We start from the raw sequence: 17,631 nt of genomic DNA, 5'->3' as shown, positions 1-17,631 counted from the left end.
ACAACTGTATTTGTTTCAAGATGTCTCTTTCTCTCAATAGCTTGCCCAAATTTTGCGTGACATTTACCAGTAAATGATTCCAAATACAATTTTCCACATCGTGTCGTGGCAGGCTGTGCGACGCGCCAGACAGTATTTCTGAATGCGGAGGCGCAGGTGGCGTGATGACAGCCTGAAATCAAGATTATTTACTGGATACTCTTTTATGATACTAAACAAAAGGCATCTCCGGGAATATGGCAAAAGTTGTAGAGCCACTGCTGTCTGTTCACCTCTCCACTCAAAGTTGAAGTGGCCAATTCCACCTCATTTTCCACCTCACCTGTAATTGTCTTGTTCAGGCTAAGTAGGTCCAATTTACCCAGTCAGACCCACATTGACTGGCTTGGCAGACTAGTGCAACGGACAGAGCAAACTCTCCTTTTCCCCTCTCCCACAGCCCATCTTCTCCCCAGGAGAACCAGTTGGCTGACTTGAGACTCTCCAAGCCAACCCCTTGTACCTCCCTGGAGAAAGCTTGTGTCAGGTGTGTAACACACCAGGCTGGGTTGCCAGATTGTATCCCTTGGTTAGTGATGCTAACTGTGATGCTAGTGATGCTTCTCCTGCAATTGTCGTACCTAAAGGAGTGTATGTAGTCTTCTTTTAGCTCTATACTCCAACAGTTTGGATTTGAGAGTGATGGCAAGTATAAAGTGTGGAGGAAAAAAGGAACTGTCCAAAATCCCTGGCATACCATCACATCTGTGAAATATGGTGGAACTGGTTCACTTGTCTTCATTGATGATGTCACTGCTGACGGCAGCAACAGAATGAATTCTGAAGTGTACCAAAACATCTTGTCTGCTGAAGTACGACCAAATGCTTCCATATACTGTATAGCAATGGCCACTGCCATAGCAACTAGGGAGTTCGTCACAGCCAAAAAGTGGAAGGTTCTAGAGTGGCCAAGTCAATCTCCAGATTTAAATTAAATTTTCTGAAGAGGGAACTTGAAGAAAAAATAAACTTTAGGTGGTGTACTGCAGACCTCAAAACAAACAACAACTGAAGATGATCTGCAGTACAGGCCTGGCAGAGCATCATCAGAGAATACAGTCAGCGTCTGGTGGGGTCAATGTGTCGCAGACTCCAGGCAGTTATTGCATGCAAAGGATTGTCGACCAAATACTAAACACGAGTGCTTTATTTGGACATTCTATTATTTTTTCCAATACTTTTGGAGCCCTGAAATATTGTGAGGATGCTTAAAAAAATGTGTACTTTCTAAATGGTGAAACTAATCTGAAAGAAAAAAACATTAAATTAAACCTGAGAATCTCTACTTTGACCCCATAGTAATTGTTTGATTTAAAATCCAAACTGTTGGAGTATAGAGCTAGAAAAAGACAAAATGCTTCCTCTTTTCAATACTTATGGAGGGCATTGTATATGTTCTGAATGCACCCCGGTCTGTGCTTTGGCTCCCATTCCTGGCAGGAGACCAGTGAACCTCCCAGTCCGGGGAGTCACTGGCAACTCTTCTGGCAACCTCTCAAAGCCTCGGAGTGGAGGCTGTTGGGCTAGCATCAAAGACAGTCTCTCTCCGGTAAGAGTAGCAGGTCCCTCTCCCACAGTGATCCTCCATCAGTTTAAGTGGGTGCAGGGACATTATTTGGCTATGGTAGTTCCAAAGCAAGGTTCTAATCACGAAATCCAAAGATAATAAATGTAGGCATTTTCACTTCCCTCTGTAATCTTCATTTAGAAAACAGATACCTGTACTGTACCTCTAAGCTGTCGCCATCTGAAAAGTCGGGTAGCCTATTGGATCAGCGCAACTAGTTGCAGAGCATCAGTAGTAACTTTAACACACACAACGGTTACCTACAAGTAATTAGATATGGCAGGATCAAAGATTGGAGAGAAATATAAAAACAGTCATTAAAACAGTTTAGTCATGTTGTGTTGCGCCATGTTGATGTTTACCTAGGCCTAGATTCACCATAACTGCATAGTTGATGATTATACTCTATGGTGCATTTGCAAAGTATTCAGACCCCTTAACTTTTTCCACATTTTGTTATGTTACAGCCTTATTCTAAAATGGATTAAATTCATTAAATTATTTTTTTTCCTCATCAATCTACACACAATACCCCATAATGACAAAGCCAACTATTTTTAATAAATTAGCAAACATTTCTGAAAACCTGTTTTGGCTTTGTCATTATGGGGTATTGTGTGTAGATTGATGAGGGAAAAAAAGTTATTTAATCCATTTTAGAATAAGGCTGTAACATAACAAAATGTGGAAAAAGTGAAGGGGTCTGAATACTTTCCGAATGCACTGTACTTTAGGTCTACAAACATTGTTTTGGAAAATCCCTATCGGTTTTGTATTTCATTAGGCCTAGACTACTTATTTTATTATAATGCCTTGCATGGAATAGCCTGCGACGCCTTCACTAAAGCAATTCATGGGTAGGTCCCTGTGAAGCCAAAGCAATAATACTCAAAAGATACGTTGGGGATATTATTTGATGAAAAACAACATTAACAATGTGCATATTTAAACATTGTTTAACAGTCGTTAGACAATCAACATTGGCTAGATGGGAATCTTGTGCGTGCTGACTCCGCTGCTCCCAGTGTTGTGGTTCTGTAGCAAGCGAACTGCTACAGTACTCAAACATGTTGCTGAAAACAATGTAGAATTGCATGAAATGCGAGTTCAAACGCTTTCTGCGTCAAAAAGAAATGCACTTCCTGGGAGACGACTCCCGTGATGATTATCAATATTATTTCTGCATCAATGATTCTGCCATATCCAAGCAGGATATTATGTAAGCGCTGCCATTTTGTTCCCTCGTGGTGGGGAATTGCACCTCTATGACGTACATAGGACAGACTCATCTTCTGCTTCACATATAATGAACTGACTTGGCCATCTGGCCTTAGTCACCCGGCCAGCCAGCCCCACGCTAGGTTGCTACAGTGCTATGGCAAGGCCAAGTCAGGCATTTTGCTTTGGTTTGACAATATACTGTAGATATGCTTACTTAATGAAAGTCAACACACTAGAAAATACCAGTGAGATACAGGGCCATGTTTAAGTAATGGGACAGTTAAAGCATTTGGTCTACCAAGAGTTTAGATTTGAATCGAACAATTACTATGAGGTTAAAGTAGAGATTCTCAGCTTTTATTTGATGGTATTTGTGTACACATTGGTTTCATCATTCAGAAATTGCAACTCTTTTTATGCATAGTCCCCCTATTTTAGGGTACGCCTAGAAAGGAACCAGACTGGTGGTTTAATCAGAAGACATTAAATGGCTGTTTTTAAATTGAATGTTTAAATTGCAAAGTGTGTTAAAGTAAAATTGAAGTCCTACTCCATGTAGAAAACAGACTCTCTGGACATACATGGTCAATAACTTGTTAACTGCACGATTGATGTATTTCTGCCAGGAGTTAGGAAAAAAACAACTCTCTTTCTTTAATCATGCAAAACAAAGACTTTTCTGAAGAGAACCGACTTGAATAAAAGCTTTAATTTGTTGCTGGGGTGGGGCAATCAATAGAAAGCAATTGTTCTCATTCATCAGAGACACACTTCAGTGTTGAATCAGATACTGTACTGTACATGCAGCTAGTACTGTTGACTCATCTTTGGACACACAATTACAGTAAATTTGCCAAGTTACACTCTGAACTTAGATTGTCAGCCAGGCATTCATTGATATATTTATTTATATCAGAATAATGTTTTTTTTTTTTTTTTTTATCTCTTATGCCTGTAACAATTAGTAACAGTAATTGCATAACAGTTAAATCTGACGTCGCTTCAGTGTTCAGCCCTGGAAACGCTCCCCCCAGAGGAACACCCTGATAATAATATGGTTGAGTTGTTAATTTGTTGTGTCTGCTTGACGCTTTGGCTGTCAACAATGGAGCCCCTTTATTATTGTAAACACATGTGGGCGGGCTGCCACAGCTAACAGCAGCATCCTCTGGAGTCCGACCCCGACCGGCTCCAGAGTGCTGTGGTGTTATTCCCTGGTTGCCAGTTGGTTTGAGGAACACAGTGACTAAGACATGCCTCCGACTAGCATCGGATGCCCTCAGCTCTGTCTATCTGTCCCGGTGGATGGATGACATAGAGGGCACCGGGCAGCAGAGAGGACAGACTGGGCATTGGAGTGGGCAGGAGAGTGGGTGCCCCCTGGCAGGCCAGCTATCATTGATTGATGGCAGCTATTTGCAGACTGGTTGACTCCTGTGCCTTATCTACTGCCAAACTGGGGGAGGAATATTGAGGGGAGGGACCTGTACCTCTTACTTTCTCTCTGTCTCTTTCACTAGAACCAACTATGTTCTTGTGTAGAGTCCTCTCTTTCCCTCTCAGAGGTGGGTTCGGCGAACCGTGCTCGCGCGATGAGTAACATTTCCTGAGAGCTGACAACTTGCATTGGCTCCTGAAGCTAATGCCGAGGCTTCATCTCAGCAGGCTAACACAGTGGCACGTGGGAGACCCAGGTTCAAAGCCTGGCTAACCGCCCCTCCTCTCCCTGTAACTGTTCTTGGATGGCGCACATCAATAATTAAGACCTATAGATCCTGATTCCAGACCCTGCCGTTTTCCTGGAATGAACAGTGACGCCTGGAACTAGGAGATAACTTTTGTTTTTGGAGTTTTTTGCACTAATGAGCCTGTGCGATTGATCCCCCCCAGCCTGGCGAGCCAGTGGTTGATCCCCCCAGCCTGGCGAGCCAGTGGTGGTGAAGGAGGATGCTTAGTTTCCAACCTAACGGAGCCAGGAGAGGTAGAAGGGTGGGTTTCTCGCTATGCAAAGTGGCATTGTTTGAGTGAACTCCACCAGTTATTTTTTAATGTTAACATTTTGTTATATACAGGGTTTTGCTCGCAAAATAGCATACCTGCTCTGTTCAACATCGAACCCCATATGTGGCCTCTGGTGGTCCAGTGGTCTAGCACCATGGCCTACAGTGCACACGTAAGCCCATGCTGGCATGGGTTTGAATCCAGCCCACTCCCTGCTGACGTGCTCTCTCCTCTTTACTTTCCTGTTTATTTTTACTGTCTCTAACCCTAACCCAATAAAAATTAAATAATAATAATAAAACAACAACATTGAACCCCATATTGAAGACAAACCCTCATGGAACTATCCCCAGTACTGTATCTCTATAAGCATTGCATCTGGGTGGAAACCCATTCAAAAACGTCTGAGTGTGTTCTCACAGCCATTGATGGCTGAACCAGGTCACAAACTCCCTTGAATGTTGATGATCAAAGACTCCGCCACAACCCCAGCTCTGACCCGCCAGAATGACCCGTGCTCTTTCATCTGGGCTGTGTTTTTCCCCCAGATGGGGACCTCTGTCCTTTGTCCTGACGGCTCAGATGGCTGACCCGTCTCCCTGCTCCCACAGACAGGCCCATGGTCTTCCATCTGGGCTGTGTTTTTCCCTGTTCGATAGTTGTGTAATTCTTCCGCAGCAACAGGTTTTAGTATGTGATGAGATGAAATAAGGAGAACTGAGGTTGACGTCTTTTGGAGAGGGCTTTATTTGATGTAACAGTTACCATTGTCCTTTCTCTCTCTCTTAGATCCTGTCTCGTCCCAACGCTTATACCAGAGACTCTCTTTGAATGTGACCTTGAGAGGTCCTAGGTTGCTATGGTAACCAGTCCCCTGCCCCCCCCCCCTCCCCTAAAGTCTGGTGTTTTCAGAACATCTACTCTGCGTTGTGTTTTTATGGCCTACTAGGTGGAAGGGTGAAGGCAGAGAGAGACACAGCTTACATACAGAATATTGTACAATTCCAACATCCCCCAGATAGGGACCTCTGTGCTGGCGGCTCAGACGGCAAGCTCGTCTCCCTGATCCCTCTGACGGGCCCTGCTGCATGTAAATCACAGGCTCAATTTGGCCAGAGGCTTTCTTCCTGTTAATATTTCATTAGAGCCCTCACCATGATGTGAACCCGTCTATTGACAGAAGGTGAGGCAAGGCCTGGTGCATTATGAAATAGTTCTTTGTTGGTGGAATGAAGAGGTGAATAGCTGAATATTTTTTGTTTTGGAATGCTGTTTTGATTGGACCTCATTATGGATTTCCAGAGGATTGTTTTGAGTCCTCTGTGTTGATGCACCTGTTATTGGATAGCTGTAGTCGACAGGAGTCTACTTCGTTTGTTTTGATGTGCAGTGCATCCAGACTCTAACGCTATGCAGTAAATTATTGCTTGGGGGGGAAAGCTGTCTTTCAAACCGATCATAGCAGACGATATGGCAACATCAAATTCCGTTTCAATTAAGTCAGAGGTGCACTTAATGCTGGGGGGTTACAAGCCATGAATGAAGGCGCCTGCCAGTCAAAGAGAAAAACGTGTCTCATTTACGACAGATCCCCAAGTCTATAAAGGGACTCCATCCAAATTAATGGAGTGCTGATGATATGCGGTATTATTCACATACGCTCCAGCATTCCATCTCCAGAAGCTTTTAGTGATGCTGGTGTGTGCCGTGTTTATGGTTTGTGATTATGTATAGCGTAACGGAAGACCCCCTCTCTTACCCCTTCTCCAGTGAGACCACCAGAGCTATCTAAACTACACTTTTAAGACAGACTAGGGACCTGCCCTCTTTGGAGTTATACAGTGTAGTGCTCTCTATATTGGAAAAGCCTTTATGCAGGCAATGGAGCATCCATTCCACATCACTACTTTGTAATGATTGACCACAGTTTGAATCGGGTCCATGGAGAACCTGTTACACGTATCCTCACTCACAGGATGGATGTGTGTATTTTGGGATACAATGAGCCTCATCAGCCATACGATACACGCCTGGTTCTGCAAGGCTTAGGCAGACAGAGACACGTGGTTCACCTGCCCCTCGCTGGATTAATGTCACTCTGTTTAGCTCTGCCATCTTCCCAGGGTCCTCGCCCCACTTATTTAATTAAGCAAGTAAGAAAATAGCTCACAAAACAACAATTTGTCAATTTGGTCCCTTTGAATTTGTCGCAAATTGATTGAAGCGGGAGCAAATGCTCGTCCAGCCTCTGTCTGTCTAGGGTTAGGGTTAGGCGGGTCGGGTTAGGGTTGGGAGGGTCGGGTTAGGGTTAGAAGGGTTGGGTTAGGGTTAAGGTAAGGGTTAGAAGGGTCGCAGAGAGAGAGGCACAGAGGGAGACAGAAATAGCCGTGGACGGTGTCAGGGGGAACATCACTTTCTGTATAGGATGGGGCATCTTCTCTTCGCCAGGGAGTTTTCCCAGGAGCCATTGTGACTTGGCAGACACACTAAACCTCGACACCCCACTGCCTCTGCAATTGGTATCAAAAACACACACACACACACTCCGAACTTCACCATCCAACCCACTCTATAGGTGGTTTCACTCACACACATTAGTCAGTTGTCTCTAATTGGAGATTATTTATTTGACTGAGTGCTTTGGAAACACTCATAGCTGTAGAGTAGACTGCAACCAACGCGCAGCGTTTTGCTCACACATCCATTACTTTTGTCTTGAGAACTGTGTGAGGCCTGCTCTTCACAAGGACCATAACTTGGGTTTTAGCACAGAGAGGCCAGACTTAGGCTAACCCGAACCCGAACGTATCCGATAAATAAAAGGGTGAACTGGGTCACTGCTCGTGTCCGGACAGTGCACACAGACACACACGCGCACACGCGCGCGCACACACACACGCGCACACACACACACAAACGTGAATACATACCTTGGGACTAGTTGACGGCCGTAAAAGTGTAAAGTGTAAAAACAGCGGTAAACTAAACTGTTATGCTGAACAAACATGGGTTTTAGTCCCCTCACATACTGTTAGCGATGACAACATCGTCCCCAGAAGATAAGTATTCAGATATGGCCGTACTTGTACTTCATCTGTTATTACACATTTCTAGCTGTGTTTTTCTCCAGTGCTGTGGTTGGGTGGAGGGGGGGGGGGGGGGGGGGGGGTACTGGTTATTTTATATGAGAAGTTGTCACTATGAATGCAGGACCGGTGCAGTAAGGGGGTATTAGAAAGCCATCGGGAAGAGAGGATCGCTCTCACAGGAAAACACAGGATTACGGGGTATTACATGACCACAGGCCAAATAATGGGACGGAATCAGAATGTCACTTAATAAAGCAAACAACATGTGTCGTCGCAGGGATTTGCTCAGGAATTGCGTAAGACCGAGCATTTCAGTCACGTTGATGCACCCGTGACATCACAATGCCGTAACTGATACTTTTTTTTTCTTGACCACCGCCAAAGCCTGTTTTCGAAAATGCTCTGACCCCTTGGTGCCATATGCACATTGCATGGTTATGATGCCATTGTCTCCACACTTGCCAATGTTTTAATCTACGGTGGCCATGACTTGAGATATCAAAGGCGTGACCATGACAACAATCTAAGCCATTCCGTAGTCTCTCATTCTCTTGTCATGACCCACATAGGACGACCAGACAGGGAAAGATAGGCTTGCCACACCCTTCACACATAGAATGAATCTATTGAACTAGATGTCTCCTACCGTAGACTCCATTAAAAAGATTTACTGAGATTGCCCCCCCCCCCCCCCCCCCCCCCCTACGCACAACCCCGATTTGACTCCTCGTATCACTCACCTTCAGTAGTCACCCCCGCACACACACACACCTTACTCAATTAAAGTCACCTGTTTGTGACTTTTGGACACTTTGAAGGTGATGGCTCTGAAAGGGTCACACTCATTAGTCACCAAAAGCGGCTAAGTCACCCGCAGAGAGAGGACTCTCTCCATGGCACAACACCGACAGACCTTTGATGCTGTGAAATTACTCCGTTGACTAAATCGGCAGAACGTTCCATTTGAACACACAGTGTTTGAACACACACTCCATTTGAATGCACACCGCACACAGACACTCCGTTTACCAAGACAACCACTGAAATAAAAAAATCAGTATGGGGAATTAGAAGTAAGAGGGTCAATAGAACATTTTATGTGTGGTCCATAGTCGCTAAAAATCAACTACAGTATATCAAGCAGAAATCTACGACTAGTCTCTCTCTTCAGGGACCAATATACAGAATGATCCACGGTGCCCCTGTTAAGACACAGATGGGATTTTACTTGATTGGTTCTCGGTTTAATGGGTTGTATGACATGTGGAGAGAACTGATTCCCTTTATTAACTCAGTCCCATCCTCATGTGTTTTTACTACCTGAGCTCTGTCAAGGGGCTCTGTTTCTTCTCTGCCCCAACTTTGGAAAATTGTTGGATTTGGAGCAGTCTTCTTAAACAGCTCATTAACAAAGAATGAAACTTGGCTAAATGGATGTTTAATTGAACCTCCAGGCAGCATATTAATTTGGTAGTTTTTAATTAAATTATACGCTCATTATTTGTTTTGCCTTTGGTGCAGTGGTGTTATATATTCGTGTGTCACACTGAATTATTTTTAGTGGCATATCGAAAGTTTTCTTGTAAGACAGAATTTGGAAATGTTAATTAAAAGAACCTTTACGAGGCCAACTTCATTTCTTGTTAAGACAAGTTGTAACATTTACAACAACAAAACTGTCAAACTGGCCCTGCAGCTCCTCGCCGTGAAACACAAACTGACTACATTTTTCATTGTTTTTTTCCAGTGATTAATTGTTTCAAAGTACTTCCATTGTATTCACTCTGTATGTCTTCTTTGTTTTAACAAGAGTTTAGTGTGTGGTTCAGCATTTTATTTCTATTCTCTGTCACTCTTCCTTTCTTTCTTTCCATTTATAAAACATGCCCATATGGTTCTCATTAACTTGTCTTTGCTTGCTGTATACATACACAGCTGTGCCCACATGTGAGGTTGTGTGCACTTTTGAAAATAGCACAGGCACAACATACCTTTTGAAAATAGGTATTCTTTTGAAAATCATTCTGTTTTTGAAAATCATGCTGTTTGGGCTATTCACATGTGGAAATAGTGCATATTTAAAACAATGTCAGGTTTATTTTTGATTTCATGGTTTGTTGATATTATTTCTAACGTCTAAATGTTGTTTTTCCTTCTCCACCCTCACTCTCTTGCACGCACTCCTCCTCTCTGCATGTTGCTGATTTATGTTTGATGGGCAACAGCTCCCCATCCCCAGGTATAAGAAGGTAAGGCACTGAGACCCATCTAACCCGACTCCGAGCCCTAACCAACCTACTTCAAACCCTAACTAAACCCCAACCAACCCTAACCTTAATACTCCAAGCCCTAACCAACCTACTTCAAACCCTAACTAAACCCCAACCAACCCTAACCTTAATACTCCAAGCCCTAACCAACCTACTTCAAACCCTAACTAAACCCCAACCAACCCTAACCTTAATACTCTAAGCCCTATTCAACCTACTTCAAACCCTAACTAAACCCCAACCAACCCTAACCTTAATACTCCAAGCCCTAACCAACCTACTTCAAACCCTAACTTAAACCCCAACCAACCCTAACCTTAATACTCCAAGCCCTAACCAAGCTACTCCAAATTCTAACCAATTTGTCCTCCCCTCCCTTGATTCACACCCGTCGAGAAGTATACTGTTTTTTACCCAACTGGGTGAATACAATTTGGGTATACTGTAACTATGTGTAACACTGGTGTATTATGGTGTATAAATAATTGTAACACCTTGACACATTTCAAGTTTTACAAGTCACAGAGCATACCCTATTTGAGCATAATTGGTGTAGTTGTGGTAGTTAGTTTTCCCTTTAACTTCCTTCATGTTGAAGATGTAATTTCTCTCTCTCGTTCTCAGTCTTTCTATCTCTGTGGGATGTGAATGTTGATATATTGTTGTTGAACAGAAACCATGGAATTTATGTGGCCCTTTTGCACCTTTTGTAGTTGCCATAAGATAATTAGCTGTTTGAATGTTTTCCCTGGGAGATGAAATCCTGCTGAAATTCTGTGAGTACACCCAAGGCTTTACCCAGAAGTCTTTGACCTAGCTGGCAGTCTAACAGTTGCATTGCATCTCTTTTAGAAGCATGTATCAGACTCCTCCACAGTGTTTCTTTTCACTTTAGAACAACACTGTACGCCATTAGTGACCTGAGCAGCCTTTAAATCAACATATACGTCAATATGACGCATCTCGCCCACTCGTTTGCTGCCAGAGTCTAAATGAGCAGTGACCCTGAGGTGTCCTGGGAGCGTTTTCTCCTGCATTGCATTTATGGCTGAATAAAGGGTGATATCCGTTAGTTCTCCATCTTGCCTCCCTCTGTTAATTCATCATTCACTCTCCCATCATGCTAGCGCCAGGCAGCCCTCACAAAACCTCCTCCATCAATCTCGGGTGGGCCCCAGCCAAGTTAACCCCTTCATGGCCGTGACTCTGGGTCAGCTCCCTCTGGGTGAGGGTCTCTGCCCTGCCTCATCCAATGCATTATTACTGCTGGTAGTGATTGATGACTCTATCCCCTGCATGTACACAAGGCAGTCAGATACATGCTAATAAAGATATATGCCTTGGACAGTGAAAATGTCCAGGGAGATCTGTCCAAGGCCAAGACTGTATACAGCAAAAGGAAAGAGGAGCTGCTGCTATCAGAATCAGAATTCTTTTATTTGGCCAAGTGTATTTGCATATACAGGAAATTGACTTGGTGAGGTTGGTGCATGGGACATAAAAAACTATATAGCAAAATATTAACAAAATAACAAAAACAAATTTACAAAATAGAAAAATAAAACAATAAATTATGTAGGCTGTGCGAGGCTAAGAGGCTGTGAAATGGGTATGGGACATGTACACTATAAATTAGAATCATTTTAAATAAATATAAATTACACTGTCAGTGCATTGTGTGTGTGTGTGTGTGTGTGTGTGTGTGTGTGTGTGTGTGTGTGTGTGTGTGTGTGTGTGTGTGTGTGTGTGTGACAGGGTGGGCTGGGGGGGAGAGTGGAAGTCCCAGGGTCAGTGAGAGGCAGGGAGCTTGTTTGTGAGCCCCACTGCCATGGGGAAGAAACTGTTCAGATGGCGCGAGGTTTTGGTCTTGATAGACCGGAACCTTTTGCCGGATGGGAGTCTATGTAAGAGGTGGTGACCAGGATGGGAAGGATCAGCGATGATCTTTCCTGCTCTCTTGCTGGTCCTGGAGTGGAACAGGTCCAGGAGAGATGGCAGGTTGCAGACAATGACCTTCTCGGCTGACCGAATAGTCCGCTGCAGTCTGCCTTTGTCCTTGGCAGTGGAGGCAGCGAACCAGATGGTGATTGATGACCTGAGGATGGACTCAATGATGGCCGTGTAGAACTCGAACTTTCTGCGGCATGTTGAATTTCTTCAGCTGCCACAGGAAGAACATCCTCTGCTGCGCCCTCCTGATGGAGGAGGTGATATTCTCCGCCCACCTGAGGTCCTGTGAGATTATTGTCCCCAGGAATCTGAATGACCTGAAGTCTACTACCATCTCTACAGTTTTGTGGGCGTTCAGCTCCAAGTTGTTCTGGTTGCACCAGGAAGCCAGGCTGTCAACTGCCTTTCTATAGGCAGACTTATCCCCATTGGAGATTAATCCCATGAGGGTTGTGTCATCCGCGAACTTCAGGAGTTTGACAGAAGGGTGGCTAGAGGTGCAGCTGTTGGTGTAGAGGGAGAAGAGTGGAGGAGAGAGCACACAGCCTTGTGGGGCTCTAGTGCTGATGGTCTGGGGCTCTGAGACAAGCTTGCGCAGCCACACATGCTTATTCCTGTCTGTCAGGAAGTCAGTGATCCACCTGCAAGTGGGCTCAGGCACGCTCAGCTGGGATAGCTTGTCCTGGAGAAGAGCTGGGGCAATGGTGTTGAATGCGGAGCTGAAGTCCACAAACAGGATCCTGGCGTAGGTGCAGGAGGAGTCTAGGTGCTGGAGGATGAAGTGGAGTCCCATGTTGACTGCGTCGTCTACAGACCTGTTGGCTCTGTAGGCGAACTGCAGTGGATCGAGGAGTGGGTTGGTGATGGCCTTAAGGTGGGTGAGCACGAGGCGTTCAAAGGTCTTCATTACCACAGAGGTCAGGGCGACTTGTCTGTAGTCATTAAGGCCTGTGATCCTCGGCTTTTTGGGAATGAGGATGCTGGTGGATGTTTTTAAGCAGGTACAATGCAGGTACAATGCATTCAACCAGTGAGGTGTTAAAGATGTCCGTGAATACTGGAGATAGCTGGTCTGCACAGTGCTTCAGTGTGGAGGGGGAGACAGCGTCTGGTCCAGCTGCCTTGCGGGGGTTCTGTCTCTTTAACAGTTTGTTGACATCTCTCTCCTGGATGGAGAGAGGTGTGATGGGGGGAGGGGGCTGTCTGGGTCCATTGTGTAGGGGGAGGGGGGGTAGTGTCTCTGTCCAGGCTGGGAAGAAGAGGTGTGATAGCTGTGGAGGGGAGTTGGTTGTGTGGGTCAGAGTCAGGACTGTTCCATTGTCTGTCGAATCTGCAGTAGAAGTCATTCAGATCATTTGCAAGATTGAGGTCATCCATAGAGTGGGGGGATTTGGTTTTGCAGTCTGTGATCTCCCGAAGGCCTTTCCAGACTGACAAGGAGTCGTTGGCTGCAAATTATTGTGCTAGCTTCTTTGAGTACTGTCGTCTGGCCTCCTTAATCTTCTTGCCAAACGTGTAATTAGCCAGTCTAAACCATTCCTTGTCTCCACTCCTGAAAACAAAGCTGTTTGAGTCTTGCTGTGATCCTGGTGTATCTAGATCACAGGAGATGGAGGAATTGAACACATAGAGGGAAACTGATTGTTTTTAAGTAAGCAGTCAGTGGACATTTATGCTCCTCTGTGCATTATATATACTGTAAGTCTGATATACTTTAATACTATTAATGTTCTTTAAAAGGGGATTTTAGGCAAACTGCGAGAGTAAGCATACTTTGCAGCATTACCCCCTGGCCTCTTTGATAGAAAGATTATTGAATTTCTCAGTTGCTACCGCCTTTGAAATCTACCACTCTCTCGTTTTAAAATAGAGTCCAGCTTTACAGAATCAAAGTCCGGCACAATCCCATTTAAACTTCAGTTCTTATGTTGGTCATAGCAATATAGCTCAGATTATCTCTTCTGCCCCACCAATTCCATGCAGCATTCCCCGGGTTAACTAATCCCTGCAGTAAATTTGATTCCGTAACATTGAATGTGAATGTGGAAGAGCTATAGCGCTCCATAAGAGGCAAATACATACTCTGCCTATCCCCACCCCCACAGCACTACACACTTCGCCTCTTCATATCCGGATGACGCAGAGAGAAGGGTAATTTTTTTTAGATACAGAGGACTTGACTTGATTCAAAGCATTGTGAGACAATCCATGCAAACGGGGCTGGAGGGGGTGGAGACTCAAGCATGGCACACAAAGGCAGCGTGGAGGGGACAAATGAGAGGGAGGCATGGGGATACACTGATGCATGGTGCCCATCTGCCTCCATACTGGTCATTTCTCTCCTCCCCACCATAATTATGATCAACCGGCTATTCAGGAGAAGCTTCGGCAATCAGGGCCTTGAGCTGTCTGTTTATCCGACGCTAGCCCCCATGATGCATCTCTGCTCAGATTAGAGCACAGGAGGTCAGCAGAGAGGTGGACTCCACGCCATGGAGGAGTTGGATAGACAGAACACACGTGTTTGGTACCATTCCTCATGGAGTGTAGAGCCAAAAGAAGAAAACATGATTCGGTGTCCCATTACTTACGCAGAGCAGAGTAATTGACAATAATAGGAGATGATGAAAATGAACACGGTGTCTCAGTTTTGGTTGTAAATGATCATCAGATAGTTGTCTCTGCCTTACTTCTATTTTCACAATGTTTCTTTTGATATGTTACTCGAATTTAGAGCAATTTTACTACCCAATCTATGGTGTTATTGTATCTCCTCCATAGCACAGTATCTCATGCAACTCTAAGCAAACGCACAAGAATTGCAAACCAAGGTTGAATCACAGTCCCTCTAAGCTCTCCCAGTCTCAATCCTATATTTCTTGTCTATTGATCAGTCTTTCAGTCCACAGCAAGGCAGCAGAGTTGAAGGAGTAACCCTAGGCTCATGTGTCAGCCGGGTGCTTAAACCTTGAACAAAACGCTTTACTTTGGGAACCATCCAATCACTCAATACTCAATACATCAGACTCAAGCTGCATGTCAAAGAGCAGCAGTTATGTACAGTGTCCCTCCATAAGTATTGGAAAAATAATTTCTTAAGCATATCTTTTTGCTCTATAATCCAACAATTACTATGGGGTCAAAGTAGAGATACTCAGCTTTAATTCAATGGGACTTTTTTCCAGATTGGGTTTACTATTTAGGAAGTCGTATTTCAGGGCTCCAAAAGTATTGGAAAAAATAATATGATGTCCAAATAAAGCACTCATGTTTAATATTTGGTAGACAATCCTTTGCATGCAATAACTGCCTGAAGCTTGCGACCCATTGACCCACCAGATGCTGGGTATCTTCTCTGGTGGTGCTCTGCAAGGCCTGTACTGCAGCAATCTTCAGTTGTTCTTTGTTTTGAGGTCTTTTTGCCTAAAATCTTATCATCAGGAAATGAAATACATGTTCAATTTAAATCTGAAGATTGATTTGGCCAGACAAGATATGTCCCTAGTTGCTATGGCAGTATGATTGTCTTACATTGTCTTTCATTGTATGATGAAGAGCTCTATCCAATTCATTTGGAAGCATTTGCTTGTACTTGAGCAGACAAGATAAACACTTCATGTACACTTCAGAATACATTCTGCTGCTGCCGTCAGCAGTAACATCATCAATTAAGACAAGTTAGACGGTTCTTGTGGCAGTCTCTGACACACTCACACCTACCTTCTGGAGAAGTGTTCCTGATCTACGGCAGAGTTGTTTTGGGATTTTTTTAAATTATGGTGAGCATTTGTCATCCATTGTAGAAGTCTTCCTTGGTCTACCAGCCCATTTGCAATTGCTGAGCTCACCAGTACTTTCTTTCTTTTTTAACAATGTTACAAACTGTTGATTTGGGTAAATCTAAGCTTTTGGTTATTTTTCTGATAGGTTTTTCTGGTTTTTCTGATGCTTCCTTGACTTTGATTGACGTCTCTTTGGTCCTCATGTTGACACCAATAGCAGACTCCAAAGGCAAAAGCCGAGAATCAATACTAGACATTGACAGCTGTCTTGTCTCATGATGTGATGGAACACACCTGACTAACCAGAAACACCTGTCAAGCCAATACTTTTCGTGCCATGAAATAGGGAGACTATGTATAAAAAGGGTTGTAATTTCTAAATGGTGAAACCAATCTGAAAAAAGAAAACAGTGAAGTTATTAAATTAAAGCTGAGAATCTCAAATCCAGAATGTTGGAGTATAGAGCTAAAAGAAGACAAAACACTTCCTCTTTCCAATACTTATGCAGACAGGTAATCACTACCTGTTTGAGTCCTATTGGATTCAGACCAGAGACCGACTCAGTACTGTAGTTATCTATATAACACAGAATAGCTTGGAGTGGTGGTGAGAGCGTACGTGTGGAGGCTTTTGTAGTAAGTTCACAGTTCCACCACGACAGATCCTATCAATTCACATCTGTGGGAGTGGTTCTGAAGCTGCTCACACTGAGACGACCCCCCCCCCCCCCCACACACACTATCAAAGAGAACATCCATCTGTGTCCCACGCAAACATCTGACTGAACCTGTGGCTTTGTAGAGGAGATGAGACGCCGGCTGGTTGCGGGGGAATGAAAGGAGAGGAGCATGCAGGCAGAGAACGGTGGCCCAGAGTAGAGAGAGTAATGGAGCTCCAGACACAACAAATGACTGGTAAAAGCAGGCAGCGTAAGAACAGGAAAAACACTCAGCCCTCTCCTCAGCGCTAATGAAATACTGTACTTCCCACCAAGCACCAAGTTTTCATAGTTCTGACTTTGAAGTTGAGAATTGGAATGTGACACAAGGAGTGTTGGTGATTATGCATATAACAAGGTGTTTTGTTGAAGAGATCCTGCTAAAACTGAAGAAAACCGAAAGTCGCGGGTGCAGAAAATCGTTAATTACAATTTTGACAAGGGCAGCTCTGTGTTGGGAGAGAGACATGGACCACTCCTTGACAGTGTGAGGAATGTTCATCCCACACATGGCTGAGCAAAAAAGTTTGGGAAATCGGATAGCAGTGACGAAGACACTTCAATGAATGAATCAAATTATGCCTCACCGAATAATTGATTGTCAAATGTCTGTATCAAACATTCAGTTGTCAAATATCAAACTGGCAAGACTCTTGTTTTGTTCCACTTCCCAACTCATTTGTGGATGGTATCCATCTCACAGGGTGGGGGTCCTTCAGACTCTTGAATGACTTTAGAAAAAAATTGCAGTGTGTCAGTTCATCTGAAATGGCAAAGGAAAAGAGAGAAACATCGCATTGTAAGTTTTCCATTTCACAGAGAGAAAAAATATACGTTAGCATACACAACAAACCATTTGGATCTGCATGGAGGAGAATTTCACTTGATGACTAGTTGATTTACTGTGAATGTCAACACACAGTATCAGTATCCACAGCAGCTTGACTGTGTACACAACACACTAGCTAGTCCAGAGAATGTTTTTTCCAAGGT

General features: G+C 44.0%; 1 protein-coding gene across 5 annotated transcripts in view; it reads left to right on the top strand.

The window, feature by feature from the left end:
• The window catches only part of doc2b (double C2-like domains, beta), a 151,012-nt gene that overhangs the window by 103,156 nt on the left and 30,225 nt on the right, over positions 1 to 17,631 (top strand). For 4 of the 5 annotated variants that reach the window (XM_083697528.1, XM_083697526.1, XM_083697524.1 and 1 more), the window contains one exon: positions 10,143 to 10,166. The exons of the other annotated variant lie outside the window; for it this stretch is intronic. In XM_083697528.1, coding sequence (XP_083553654.1) covers positions 10,143 to 10,166 — 24 coding nt within the window. The remainder of the gene's footprint in view (positions 1 to 10,142; positions 10,167 to 17,631) is intronic. 5 annotated transcript variants of the gene reach the window in all.

Source organism: Argentina silus, assembly GCF_951799395.1.
Source record: "Argentina silus genome assembly, chromosome: 2".
Taxonomy (NCBI): domain Eukaryota; kingdom Metazoa; phylum Chordata; class Actinopteri; order Argentiniformes; family Argentinidae; genus Argentina; species Argentina silus.
The sequence above is the reverse complement of the archived record's forward strand: the minus strand, read 5'-3'. Positions and strand labels throughout refer to the sequence as shown.